The sequence below is a fragment of the Lacerta agilis genome, chromosome 10 (assembly GCF_009819535.1).
Source record: "Lacerta agilis isolate rLacAgi1 chromosome 10, rLacAgi1.pri, whole genome shotgun sequence".
NCBI lineage: Eukaryota > Metazoa > Chordata > Lepidosauria > Squamata > Lacertidae > Lacerta > Lacerta agilis.
The window spans coordinates 42,865,332-42,880,386 of NC_046321.1; the positions used below are offsets into that span (position 1 = coordinate 42,865,332).

The 15,055-nt window shown below is 42.1% G+C and overlaps 1 protein-coding gene across 2 annotated transcripts in view; it reads right to left on the bottom strand.

Annotated features, from left to right (window-relative positions):
• The window catches only part of MYRFL (myelin regulatory factor like), a 33,917-nt gene extending 21,447 nt beyond the window's left edge, over positions 1–12,470 (bottom strand). Inside the window, exons 1-9 of one of the 2 annotated variants that reach the window (XM_033162844.1) lie at positions 12,133–12,466; positions 10,513–10,606; positions 9,522–9,589; positions 9,123–9,312; positions 8,626–8,714; positions 7,296–7,446; positions 3,682–3,877; positions 3,265–3,341; positions 965–1,075 (exon numbers count right to left, since the gene is read on the bottom strand). In XM_033162844.1, coding sequence (XP_033018735.1) covers positions 965–1,075; positions 3,265–3,341; positions 3,682–3,877; positions 7,296–7,446; positions 8,626–8,714; positions 9,123–9,312; positions 9,522–9,589; positions 10,513–10,606; positions 12,133–12,178 — 1,022 coding nt within the window. In that variant the 5' untranslated portion in view covers positions 12,179–12,466. Of the gene's footprint in view, positions 1–964; positions 1,076–3,264; positions 3,342–3,681; positions 3,878–7,295; positions 7,447–8,625; positions 8,715–9,122; positions 9,313–9,521; positions 9,590–10,512; positions 10,607–12,132 lie in introns of both variants that reach the window. The other variant, XM_033162845.1, reaches the window with a different exon arrangement.
• Between the last annotated feature and the right edge of the window lie 2,585 nt (positions 12,471–15,055).

Sequence of the window (15,055 nt, forward strand, 5' to 3'; positions counted from 1 at the left end):
AATTTACTTTTAAGTAAACATACTGTGACACACCATCCCAATCTCTGAGCGGTGTGAGATTCCAGGGTCTGTGTCCTTACCAGGGTCTGTGTTTCTGTTTGAACAATGAGGCACAACAGAGATTGTGATGTCTTTATGATATATGGTTTATTTAAACATATCTACAACCTGAGCCTAGATAGTGAGAGTGCAGAACATTCACATCCCAACAGGGCCCTGTTCCTTCTACTGCTGTAGCCTCGGATTCCAAGAGACCCCCAAACATTGTGTCTGGCCTTCTCTGCAGCATGAAACAGATAGCCTACCTCATGCTCCTCCCCTGTCCAGCTTGCAAAACTGACACCTTTTCCTGTTTGCTTATCTCTTTGCCCACTGCATTCTGCCCCCACCTTCCTCAAACACTGGCCTTTTGTCTTTGTTAATTATCTCTCACCTCAGAAAGGGGCTCTCAGCATTTACCACCAGGGCCAGAGAGTCTCTGCTAATGGCCTTCTTTGTGCCCTTTTAATGGTTCATCTCTCCAGCCAATGACTTCATCAGGAAGCCAGCCTGACTCATGTTGTAACATGACTTATATTTCGACATGCTAAATTCAGGCACCCCGGAATTAGAAGTGGGGTCCAGAATTAGAAGGAGACTCCAGGCACCCCACAAACTTATAACAATACAAACACTACGGTTGTAATCCTAAACCCACTTACCTTGGAGTAAGGCCCATTATTTCAATGGAATTTGCTTTAAGTAGACATGTTTAGGATGGTGCTGTAAGGCTGCACATACCATATAGTATACATTAATTAGACAATAGATATTCATTGTTTTGAACAGTGGGACTACATGTGCAAAGGCGATTTTCATGGACCAGAAAAAGAAGTAGTGAGATACAGAGGAATTGAAGAGTAATGAGCCTTAAAACATAAGCACATGGTGAAATGTGTGAAATGCTTGCTGTCATACGCAATACCTTTGGTCGGGGTTAGGTTTTCCTTTCTTCCTCATATTATTGGCTGTTGTTTCACTAAAGTGCAGTCGTGCCAGGGTTACTTTGGTCACCTGGTCTCCTGGCAGATCAACTCTATAACACAAAAGGGGGAAAGCACACAGATTTCAGCTTAACTGTTAATTCACAGCAAATTTTCCACAAGATGCCTAATAAGTTAAACTCTCAGTCCTTCACAGAGGTGAGCATTCGCCATCTATATAGTGCACTTCAAAGAGAGCAACCCCCAATTTGAGGTGGCAGTGGTAATGGGTGACTCTGCTCCCTACTTCCTGCACCCCAATTTCCATTGCCTCTCTCAAGTATTCACCTATTTACATTTGTGAAAAGATGTACATTGCAGAGTAACACCAGGTTATTGACAGATAATTGGCAAGACAACTTGTGAAGACTCATTTTTGGCTAATGCTCTGCTGAATCTTCTTACAGCCAGATGCTCCCAGATCTCAACAGTTTTGGATTCCTTGCCTGGTACTTTCCATCTCCCAAATGATATATCCCTCACCTCAAATACTCCTGAAGTGTAGGTGGGTTCCCACGAGGCAAGATGCAGTGATAACAGCAAGAACCTTTATTTAACTACATAACTGGGAAACAGGGGCAAAGCAACTGTTTATATACACTCCTGAAAGCCTGGGCCATACCCACTCCCATTGTGATTGGCTGTCTAAACTTCCAAGCTGCGAATAAACAACTCAGAGTTCAAGGGCCAATGGCAGAGGCCCAAATCCTGAAATGTTCTGTGTGGTGGGACATCATGTATTGAATCAGAACACAGGAGCTCAGAATTCTTAGTCCAGACTCAAGCTCAGGCAAACACAGACCGCTGAATACATAACACCTCCCAGGAAAAAGATATGTCTTTGGCCAGCTCATCAGCAAAACAATGATGTAGGCAGAGGAACATGGAAACAGGACTGGAGCTGCTCAACAAGCATCAACTGCAAAAGAGCCCAACTAGACATGATAACATTCACAAGATTAGCAATTGCATGAATGGCTTACTAAAGTAAACAGTGGGTCTGGTGGGGCCAGTTTGGACCCTGGCACATTGCAATGGTGGAAGGGGGTCTTCAATGCCCACTGAAGTCCCAACCCAGATTGGGCCTGGGAAACACCCTATGATTCACTTTTTAAAAATCACTTATGCAGTTGCTAATCATGGTGAATGATGTCACATCTAATTTGGTCCCTAGGCTACGCATGCAGGATCTCAGCCTATCCACAGGGAGGAAGTTGCCCTAAGGTGTCTTTCTATGGAAAAGTAAAAGGATGGAGCTCATTGATACTCATACTTCCTAATCCTAAAGGTAGTACTGCCACGATCCATGGATTATTGACAAATGCAGACAGGCAGCACCTGAAGAGGCTAAATTTAAGAATATTTAGATCCTGTGTGTACGCGGGTGGCGCTGTGGTCTAAACCACTGAGCCTCTTGGGCTTGCCAATCGGAAGGTCGGCGGTTCGTATCCACGCAACAGGGTGAGCTCTCATCACTCTGTCCCAACTCCTGCCAACCTAGCAGTTCAAAAGCATGCCAGTGCAAGGAGATAATAGGTACCGCTGTAGCGGGAAGGTAAACGGTGTTTCCGTGCACTCTGGTTTCCATCATGGTGTTCTGTTGTACCACATAACCTGGAAAGTTGTCTGTGGACAAACGCTGGCTCCCTCGGTCTGAAAGCGAGATGAGCACCGCAACCCCAAGTCGCCTTTGATTGGACTTAACCATTCAGGGGTCCTTTACTTTTACTTTACTAAATTTAGAGTTAGTAAAAAAGTTTTTTTCTGGCGCAGTAGTGCACAGCTTAAACAGTTTAGTGGCTTTAGCAAATGAATAATTAGGACATCCACACTTCCCCTTGTGGCATGCCTAGAAAGCACGGGTCTGAGCAGTTTTCCGCTTGACCTGCCCTTTTTAGGCAGGGGTGGCAGGCTGGGTGGGGGTCTGGAATGGAGAGGTGCCTAGAATGGAAATCGAAAGGAGCCACTGTGATATTTCTGAATAGAAGAGTGGGATATCTCCAATGAATAACTGAATGGATACATATACTTACTTGATAAGTACAGTGTTTTATTATGCTTTTATATTTGTTGGAAGCCGCTAAGAGTGGCTGGGACAACCCAGTCAGATGGTGGGGTACTACTACTACTACTACTACTACTACTACAGCAAATAATAATAATAATAATAATAATAATAATAATAATAATAATATTGTGTGCGTTTTGGTGGTTTGTGGTTTGTATGTTTGTTAGTACTTACTGAACAGGGTAGAAAGGTTTTTTGCTTCGATCAGGTTGTGATTGCTCAATGATGATTACTTGATTGGGAGCTTCCATCTAAATATGGAATAACAAGCAAAGGAGGTTTAAGACTCTCTCTTTTTTTTACATACCAGAAGGTTTCTGTACATTAAGCTTATCTGGGAAAATACCTGACCTCCATCCAGGCAAGCAAGAGGGAGGATCAGAGTTCAAGGACATATTCCAGCCACACAAAAACATTCAAGGAAGGTGTGAAGCAGGGCAAGTGGGGGGGTGGGGGCCTGCGAAGAGTCCCAAGGGTTTGGAGGGCTGTATTTGCTTCCCCATACCTGCCCTAGGAGGTGGCATAGAAGTATCTGAAATAAATTAATAATGGAGAGAGAGAGAGAGAGAGAGAGAGAGGGAACACACTTGCCTTAATACCAAAAGTTTTCAAGTAAAACATTTCTACCGGCTTCAGCCCCAAATGGGTTTTGACGAATTTTGGGTGTCCAACCACTCGAATGTAGACTGTTATCTGGAAATGGTTTTTCTTCTGACAAACAAAAGCGCTATCTGCTGTTGAAAAATTAAATCCTTTGTTTGTAACAATGTAATATCCCACATCTGGGCTGGAAAAAAACACACACAAGAGGAATCTGTAAGTGGAATAATATTTCAGCAAGTCACATCGCTCAGACAATATCATAGATGTGAATACTCCAGTAACAAATTATTCATGTCTTTTTGGAGGGGGATCTTTGAAGTAATAATGGATTCTTAAATTGGCTTTTAATGCCGTATAGGAAATAGGTAGAGATAACTAAACACCTCAAGTACTGTTTAGGGCTGCTTCCTTTTAAAGAGAGTGATTGGCTCCTTCCAGGGCTGACAGGAAGCCAAAGGGAGCACTGTTGCTCACGATGCCTCTTTGAAGCAGTGAGCGAAAAGGCTACTCGTTTTTCTCATGTGACCCTCATTTTAAAACATCCAGTCAGATATTTATGATGGTCAACCAACCAATGTCAAAATACAAATATGAAATGCAAAATCACAGCCTCAGCAAACAATCAAACAAACAAACAAAAACCATTTATTTAAAAAATGCCTAGCTAAGAACTAACAGCCACATCAGGTCTAAGAGACATGCTGATGTTTTGCAGCTGCTCATTAATAAATGTAGTAGCACCCTCAAGGAAGAAACTCTTTAAGTATACTCTTTAAGATTGACCAAGGAAGCATCTCATAAGAGGATATATTGTGTGCCATCTAACCCCCTGATGTAAACAACAGTAAAAGAATACATAGAAGATTGTTTCAACCTCCTGCAGTATTATCCAGTAGAATTTTTCTGGGTAATAAAAAAAAAAATCCTATATTTGAAGTCTCACAAAGATTAACACCCACTTAAACTGTGGAACGCCCTCCCATCAGAAGTCAAGGGAATAAACAACTACCTGACATTCAGAAAATACCTGAAGGCAGCCCTGTTTAGGGAAGTTTTTAAACTGTGATATTTTAAATGTATTTTAATGTTTGGTGGAAGCCGCCCAGGGTGGCTGGGGAGACCCAGCCAGATGTGGGCGGGGTACAAATAAATTATTATTATTATCATCATCATCATCATCATCATCATCATCTCTGGTTTAGTTAATATAAGTATGTTTCCTTATACTTCCTCATGTCTCTTTCACTTAATGCTAGAAACATATCTGGAAAACTGATGCCCCCGATGTTTCCAAATTGCTTCTTTGTCCTAGAATCATAGACATAACCTGGAACTTGCAGCAGGCTCTAGCAGGGACAAATCCAACCAAGTCTACAATCAATCTCCTACCTTGAGACAGCAACAGCATCAAGCCCATTTTTGTTCATTTGCTTATTTGTTTCCCACCCCAGCCTCCACCCCAGTCCCCGGCTTTGTGTCACATCCCAGCCTGGAAAAGAATTCTGGAGAGCATTAAACCTACATCCTACTTTGTGACATTTTGTTTTAGTCCTAATAAATATACTGTCCAATGTGGATTGGGAGGTGGTCACTATGCGGAGTCACTATGAGGATGGCTGCTATCATGTGCTGTTTAAACGTGTGTTTAAATGTGAGACCTTTCTTTTCTGCTATCCTGTACGGGGCAAAGGTCTCAAAGGCTGTCTAGAAAGAAGCAGTGAATTAGCTATCTAGGACAATTGTGCCTCTCTGTCTGCATCTCTGTAATACATCACTTGAAAGCTACAGCCCAAGACTCAAAGTCTCCATTATATGGAGTCATTTTGTTCATTAAAGGAAGGCTGAACAATGATCCCTTGTCACATGGTACTGTGGAAACCCTCTTTCCTACCAGCAAATGAAAGGCAGCTCTTTGGGATTCCTCCTTTCACTTGGCCATTAGAGGTTAGAATGTATAGACTTTTACAAAAGATTTATTTCAACTTTGTGGTCTCTCGGGATGGTGAAGAAAGAGCAAATGGTCCCTTTTGAGACCTGTCACTTTCTTCATGAGATTTTAATCTACAGAAGAGAAGAGAACTGGCTCATAAATAATGTCCACTCACTTCTGGATTTGTAAAGCGTGTAATAAAGAGGATATCAAGTTTCAAAGATACAAGTTTCTGAAAATCAGGCTTTATTTGTATTTTTAAATGTTTCTTCTACATTGGAGAGTAAACATTTGGTAGTCCCAATATTACCCTGCTGGTGAAAGAATAGATATGCCTGGTTTTGGACATTGAAGACATTATGCTTGGCAGGGGGTTGGACTGGATGGCCCTTGTGATATGGGTTGAGAAGATATTCACTACTTCTCTTTTGTATTGTGGATACCTCCACCCCAGCCCAATCTCATATCCCTCTTCATATTATGAAACTACTTCTAAAAAGAGGATAAAGCAAGAAATGGTTCTAACAATTGTGCATTTTCAAGAAATAAAATAAGGTATTCATAGATATGAATGACTTTGGACTACTGCACATTTCCAAGAAGTAAAATAATGTATTCATAAAGACTATATTTTTTAAGCAGTAACACTTAAGCATAGCTACATTGACAGTCACTTGATTTCTAACAGGATGCAAGAGCATCAGAGAGATGCCATGATGCCTTGTTTTTATCCCCAGGTGCCTATTACCCCTGATTTACACATTACTAAAAATGCAGCTCAAGCCACCAATCGAATTCAGGTAAAAAAAAAAAAGTCTCTTATTTTCAAAGAATAAGAAGAGCAGCGTTGTTGGATCATACCAGAGGTTCATTTCGGCCAGCATCCTGCTTTCTGCAGATGCTTCTAGGAAGTCCACAAGGAAGCATGAAGGCAATAGCTCTCCTCATCTGTTCCTCCCCAGCAAACAATATTCAGAGGCAGCCTCCATGCTGAATGCCTGGAACTAACGGACGCAGGGTGTCCATGTTGGACATGAGGACAGAAATTAGAAATGTCATCTTGAAGGTGGCTCACCTAGTGGACACACAGTCAAGCTGAACAGTTTAACTTGGTGTGCAGTGGGTGAGCCACCTGCTTGGCCTTCCTAATGTCATCTGCGTGTCTGGCATGGACACCCCACATCCATTAGTTCCCCTTAATCCTTCCCTCCCCAGCTGTGCGCACTCCCCAAGAATGCCTGCTGTGTAGCAAAGTCCCAGATTTAATTCTCACATCTCTTAAGTGGGGCTGGGGGTAACTCCAGTTGTCTGAAACCCAGGAGAGCTTCAGCAGAAGCAGTATGATCCAGACGGACTGTGTTCTGACTTGGGACAAGACAGCCTACAACCTAACAACCCAATCATGATGTTTTATGCTGTTTTTAATCTGTTGGGAGCCACCCAGAGTGGCTGCGGAAGCCCAGCCAAATGGATAGGGTATAAATAAATTTATTATTATTATTATTATTATTATTATTAATGCTATTACTATCATCATCATCATCATCAAACCCATTTAAATTTGTAGTTCAAACATCAATTCAGTCTCTTCCTCAAGAGAAGCCTGTGGTGTCTATTTCTTTCCAATCTGAGCATCACAATGAAAAAAGGATGGAATGTGATAAGCACTTACAGCTTTTCATAATTATGGTTGAACAGGCTGCTCCAGGGAGATATCCGATATGGTTGCCAGGCGAGGGACGGATAGGATTTTTCAACAGACGCTCCGTTCTGCCCACCGCTGTCATACTCCTGCATGTCAGGAGAAGAATCCTTTACAGTCACTGGAAGGAGATCAGACCAGTCATATTGTTGTTTCTGGGATTCTGTCAGGCTAGAAGAAGCATGACTCGGCCCTGTATACCCAAAGGAGTGTCTCCACCAGATCCTGAGGTCCAGCTCTGAGGGCCTTCTCACAGTTCCCTCACTACAAGACGTGAAGCTACAGGGAACCAGGCAGAGGGCCTTCTTGGTAGTGGCGCCTGCCCTGTGGAATGCCCTCCCTTCAGATGTCGAACAGATAAACTACCCGGTATTTGACTTTTAAAAGACGTCTGAAGGCAGCCCTGCTCAGTGAAGTTTTTAATGGTTCATATTTTATTGTGTTTTTAATATTTTGCTGCGATCCGCCCAGAGTGGTTGGGGCAACCCAGTCAGATGGGAGGCATATAAACAATAAATGATGGTGATGGCATCTTGAACCATAGAGATGCTCTTGTACCATCTCTTGCTTGTTGTGCTTGGATTGCAGTTTACAGGATTAGAATTGCAGAATCTTGGGGCCAAAGAAGATGATACATTGTGTGTGTGCAATTGCATGCGGGGCGCAGCACCCGCCTAAATAATTATGCAAGAACAAGCACTGTACAACTGAAGTACCTTTCCCTGTGTACACCCCACACACTACTAAAAGATGTCCTGGGTTTCCTCCCTACCCTCAAGAGCAGATTTAGGGAGTGCACAGGGTTTGTGGTGAGAGGAGAGGGAGGAGAAGTTCTTCTGCACAGTAGCAGAACTACTGAACTGAATACCATCCAAGGTGTCCAGGTCTTTCCGTTCAAACAACAGTGGTGCAGGGGCGGGGGGCACGCTCATTGGCACATTGGATCAAGGACAGCTCCCCTCCTGTTACGAATGTGTATATTTATTGGCATTACACATGGGACACGTGAGTTGCGCTCTTCTCCAGCCCACAGAACACAGAAAACAAACAAAAAACAAAATTAAGAGAACAACTAAGTCCAAGCCTTCTCATACAGGCCTCTCAGGAATGTCGGTGATCAGTTTGACAGGTAGACAGATACAGTAGATCTTGTCTCGAGGCAGGGTATTTTTAGTTTCATGCTTTCCATCTTCCAACCCCACTATTATATTACTTTAAAGTCTCAAGTGTATGGAGGTTAACATATCTGTGCTGAAGGATGCTCCCCACCCCCTCCCACAAAATATACATTTTCACTTACTTTGTCCAACATTGCCAGACCATGTTTGAAATTCTAGAGGGTCCTCCAACATCTCAGAGTGCTTTCTCTTTTTCGATACCAAGGAAAGACTAGAAGGAAACATGAACGTTGATACCAATTGATTAAAATATGAATGCAATATCTCAAAGAAAGATCATGTGGCAAATGCAATCTTAAATTCTACTGAACACAATGTAACTTACTTCTGAGTAAAACTTGCACAAGACTGAGCTGTTAAACATTTAAATGCTGCCACCTTGTGGAGAGATTTAAATCTTATTCCGTGTGCCTTAACAACACGAATTTGCTGACAGCAGCTCTTTCCTACAAAAGGAAATGCCTCTAAAAAATGCCGAGCCTCTAAAAGATGCAGCAGCCTTTTTTCTTTCTTTTTGCGGGTGAAATTTAAATCGGACTCATTTTTTTCTCTCCACACTTTTTCTTGCTGACCCGTGAGGAAAAAAGCACTGGTTACAGTAATATATATTTTAAATTACCTGGGGTTGTGAGAGGGTCTTAACGGGGAGCCATTTAAAGCATGATTATTTGATGGCATGGAGTTGTTCCAGGGAGTTGGAGCATTGCCTGTCTTCACACTGAAGTCTTGCTGCGCACCGCATACTTGTCCGATGGCATTTGTCTTACAAGAAGTCTCAAAAAAGCTGCAAGGAAACTTATTGGTGGGCCCTACGGAAGGGAGAGGTGTTGAAGGTCGCAACCCGGTAGGGTATGAAATGTCATAATACGCGACTATGGGATGAGAGAGAGAGAGAGAGAGAGAGAGAGAGAGAGAGAGAGAGAGAGAGAGAAGCATTGCATCATCCAGCGTCGCCACTTCAGATGAACACTGAACACCCAATCCAGAATACCAGCCAATCAGGACTCACACAACCAACCTTTGGTCTGTGGTGGAGAGCAGGGCTCGGATCCTGAATCTGGCGGGGAGTCTGGTAGCTTGTTTTGCCTAGAATTGGAACCGAGAGGGGCGGGGGGGGGAGTTATTATACATATAACAAAAATGTAGTTTCTCTGTGTTTACCAAAAAAAAAACCCCACAACTATGTGTTAGCTACGCCAAGGCCATGCGGAGAGCTTTTAATGCAGGTCTACATGTTACGTGAGCTATTAAAGTCTCGTTCTGCGAGGATTCCTGATAGGCCCGATAAATGTGTGGGCTAGCCCAACCCCCACGGATGGCATTATAACAAGTATTGAAGAGGAACTGTGGTTATTAAGATCTGCAATTGATTCTCGGGAAATTATGATGACAGCAGCGTTTGTATCCTTTCCTTATCCTTCCAAAGTGTGTCTGCTATTCTAATGACGCCTGACACTTGTCTTACCGCACATTCACATGTGTTATATGATCCATTGACATATTCAAAGAGTTGGACAAAGAGAAGCACAATCCAGAACTGATAATATTGCCACCTTCTCGGCATTGGCATGGCTCCATTAAACAGAAGCTTGGGGCACATTTGCTCTTCTCTCCCTCCCATTCCACATGATATTTCCAAGTATCAATTGAGCTGTTGAAGATATTGGCTCAGGTCCTAAGTTCACAGAAGAAAGTTTCCCATTCCTTGCTTTCCCCTGCGGCCACATACGACCTCCCCCCGCCCCAACCCTATTCAGAAGGTATGGGGCTCTCTTGAACAATGTGGGATGGAAGACACAGGAGCAGGGATAGAATAAATCTCATTGATGTTTAGCAGCCATTATGCAATTAAATTGTCACTTGTCCTTGAAAACCCTATTTTGAATAAGGCATGGATTGTCACCCTGTTTCAGGAATGGGGCGGCATCCCTGCCATTATTTGTGTGCAATTTTAAGAAATTGGTGGAGGAAGGAAATGATGAAGAAAATGGTGTACTTTTCATACTTACAGGCTTCCAAACGATTCAAAATCACTGTCTATGAATTCTTCCAGCAGACGTGTATCCACCAATGCATTCTCCAATGCTCTCTGCACGTCTTGCCCTTAAGATTAAACATGGAGATCGGGCCATGGTTTTCGGCTGAAAATGCTGTTATATATTCATTTTTTCGGTGACCACATAATTCTCCACCCCCATCATTCAGCCTGGACACTGAGGTCCAGCGCCGAGGGCCTTCTGGCAGTTACCTCACTGCGAGAAGCAAAGTTGCAGGGAACCAGGCAGAGGACCTTCTCGGTGGTGGTGCCCGCCCTGTGGAACGCCCTCCCATCAGATGTCAAAGAGAACAACAACTACCAGACTTTTAGAATACATCTGAAGCCAGCCCTGTTTAGGGAAGTTTTTTTTTTATTTTTGATGTTTTATTCTGTTTTTAATATTCTATTATTATTATTATTATTATTATTATTATTATTATTATTACTACTACTACTACTACTTCAAAGATTTCAGGCACTATAGTATCATAATGCCAAAGGGGGAGGGGGACTATAGAACCACAAGCAGCAAATATATATATATATTAGTTGTCCAATGCTAAAAAACAAACTGAATTATCCTTTATATATTTATAGCTTAGAAAATATGGGATTTGGCTAATATGAATATGTGTGAATATGTGGTTAGATTTCAGGAAGATGTTTTGATTAATATGCATGTAAAGTCGCTGCCAGAGAATTTTAGGGTTTTCTGAACAAGATGACTACAAAGTTCATTTTCGTATCATTGTTCATTTAAATATTTTTAAATGTACAGTCATACCTCGGCTCCCGAACACCTTGGGAGTCAACATTCCAGCTCCCAAATGATCAAAAACAGGAAGTGTGTGTTCTGGTGTTCAAAAAAAAAAATTGGAAGCCGAATGTCCGGCGCGCTATTTCCTTCCGCTATTTTTTCAGGCACACCTGTGCAATCGGGAACCAATTGGAAGCTGCACCTTGGTTTCCAAACTTTTTGGAAGTTGAATGGACTTCCAGAATGGATTCCGTTCGACTTCTGAGGTATGTCCATACTAAGATTTTTAAAATTAAAACCCCACATGCAAGCAGTGCTGGATAAGATCACAGCTTGAAGCTGCAGACAGTATGGTGAACATTCGTGTTAAAACCTCAGGTTCAAATTTCTACTCAGCCATGAAGTTTACTGGATGGGCTCATGCCAGTGATCATCTTTCAACCTAATCTTCCTCACAGGGTTGTTGTGTTGTAGAGTCATGCATGGCACTAGACCTAGACCATCTGGCACCAACACTACTATTATTTAGGCACCAGGAAAACACTTAAAAAAAAATCTTACTCAAACATTTTAATGACTTTAGGTCTGCTCTGAGGTCTGTTTACATTTTCTCTGTATTATTTGATTTTATGCTTCATATACTCTGTGTCCCTGCAGTCCAAATATGAAGCATAATATATAAATATCGTAAATGAATCAATCTCAAGTTCCTGGGAGGTAAGGCAGGATATAAATATATTAAAATACAGGAGTGATCAGAAGAGGCAACAAAAATACAACACACTCCCTCAGTGCGGACAAAACGATCTTTTACTTTAGCCGATGGCCACCTACCTTCGAAGAACTGTTGAAGAGCCTCATTTTCACCCACAACATCCATGGGCAAGTAGGAGGAGGAGGCAGTTTGCACCCCAAACCACTTTGCAAGAGTTCAGACTTGCTCAGCTGGTTACGGAGAGCTTGCACCTTTTCAGAGGGCTGCCAATAAGTTCAAAAAAGATCTCCTTCATTCTTGTCAAAACACACAGGCTACGTGTGCCGGTGAGAATCCAGGACTTTTGCAAATGAGCTCCTGGTCAGATTTGAGGGTTTCAGCACCAAATAAAGATCCTGCCACTACTTTAGGACCAATATGTGTACAGTATTTTCCCCTTACGTAAAGCTGATCCCAGTAAGAGCTTCCTTCCTTAAGGACCTTTACCCTTTAATACTCTCTGCTATGTAGCATGTGTGCAATTAAGAAGGCAACAAAGGTTGCTTATAGCTTGCCTGTCCTTCCCCTGCATGTGTTTATGTATAGCTAAGGTAAATGCTATAAATGGAGGTATGATCAGATTTTTTGCTTTTTCTTTTCTTTTTAAAAAGCTAGTCTAAAGATACAGCTAGAGTCTCCTTCTTTGGAGGTCTTTAAGCAGAGGCTTGACAGCCATCTGTCAGGAATGCTTTGATGGTGTTTCCTGCTTGGCAGGGGGTTGGACTGGATGGCCCTTGTGGTCTCTTCCAACTCTGATTCTATGATTCTATTTCTTGATCAGTCACAGTTCGAGATGTCGCTTGTTACACCACTGTGCTACAATGGTTAGACTGCTGAGCTAGGATCTGGGAGACACGGGTTCAAGTCTCCACTCAGGAATGAACTTGGCTGGGTGACCTTGGGCCAGTCCCTCTCTCCCCACCCAGCAAACAAACAAACAAACAGTGTTTATTGTGAGGGGGAGAAATATGTAAGCCACCTTGAGATCCTGAAAAGTTGGGATAAGAATGTTACAATACATTCATTCATAAATCTGTTTTGTCCCATTTCTGCATTAAAAGTTTAAAATGCTCATTTTTATCTCTATATACATTTCCAGACATATTTTATCTTAAAATACAGTTGACATTTGGGTTGTTGTTGTTGTTGTTGTTTTTGAAGCCAACACCTGTATAGCAAAGCAAGTGTAAAACCTGAAGGCTAATTATATTCCAGTCTGCATGTTTAAAGTCCAGGAAGTGAAATGCAGAACAAACTTCATTCTTCTCCATCCATAGTTGTACTTCTTATGTACTTTATGTATAGTACCACAAACCTCCAATATATTTGCCGTGTGTGTATCTGACAGACAGACCTGTATTTGGTAAAACACTTAATGAAGTTTCAGGCAGCTTTTAATTCCTGTGCACTTTTTTGCAAAATGAGCACAACTTTTAACATTGCAATTTGCCATGGACAAATTCAATGATATTTGGAATCTATTCTTACAAATACTGTATTAGGTTAACATCTGGTGAAGTACAATAACCACCTTGTTGTAAAATATGGTTTTGTGGTTTCCTCCCCCCTTTATTTTCCCTTCTACGCGGGATCTGTTTCTCTTTCTCTTTTTCATTTGCATCTCACCATGTTCAGTGCACATATAATTATGTACTTTGTGAACTTTCAATAAAGATGTTTTTAAAAAAGAAAACAAACAAAACAAACAAACAAAACTTTGCAATTGTCTTTCTCCATTTTCCCTCATGGCAGGAAAACAGCAAAACTTTTCTGTTGAGGAAGGGAACTTCAAGGAATCAAGTCCAGCTTAAAGCCATGAAGCTCACCTAGAGGAACTATGGGGAACCATGGATGGAACCATGGGGAACCGCATACCAGGGAGCCAAATGCAGCCCTCCTGGCTGCTTCTCTAGCTGGTCCCAGGAACTCTCCCCAGGCCACACTCCTTACCAGCCCTGTTTTTAACCCTCCTTTTGGCCTGGCAGGAATGTGCCACCAAAACTCTGGTCCTACTTTTTGCTTACCTGGCTGGAGGACAGAGAAGACTGTACTAATGTTTGTATGAACTAGCCTACTATACAATGGTAAGACTCACATTCATTTCTCTGCCTGCTTTTGCGCCTGGCCCTGCCCACCATTGGCATGTGGCCCCCAAACTCCTTGTCGTTGGCATCTGTCTGGAAGAGTCTATGCTTTGACAATGGAAGAGTCCATGCTTTGACAACCCCAACTTCATACGGTTATGCTTAATACACTATCATGGGATGGAGTTGTATTCTAGTCCTACTCAAGAGCAGACCCATTAAAATCAATAAATGTAACTCAGGTTCCTCCATTTCAATGGGTCTACTCTGAGTAGGGCTTTGATCGTTTTTTGTAAATCAGCTTGGATGATGGACATTACCAAAAAGGCTTGCCCATCATAAGGATATTTGCAGACTACCATAAATAAAGATGGAATAGATGTGCAAAATACGCAGATTGCCTGTTTAGTTACACAATCCAGATTGAATGAAAAGCAGCATCTGGCCACTAGCAGAGTGGTTATGTGACTAGGCCTTGGGGTATTTTAAACACGTTTATGGCCATACCCTGGTAAGTTATATGCCAAAAGCTCAGATGCCATGAAAGGATGGCACACAAGGCAAGGGAAAATGGTCCTCTAGTATTTGCCAGTTATTTTTAAAAAAAAAAAAAAAAACAACAACAACAACAACAACAACAGCAACTGCTGAATGGTTGGGTTATGTATACCTTGCATTAAGTGCACAGGCATTTTATTTAGGTTTTGGAAGGAAATAGAACTGGTGCGTAAATCGTCACTCCTTGGAAGCTGATATGGGAGAAGGGGTGGAGCACAGAATGGTGAAAGAAAACATACAAAATAAACGAAGAAAGTAAAAGATTCAATACAGAAAAAGAGGTGGGGGGGTAGGATGACTTGGAGGACTAGCTGCTGGGAACCACAAGTGGACAGAGGGGCAGTCGTACTGAGTCCTTGCT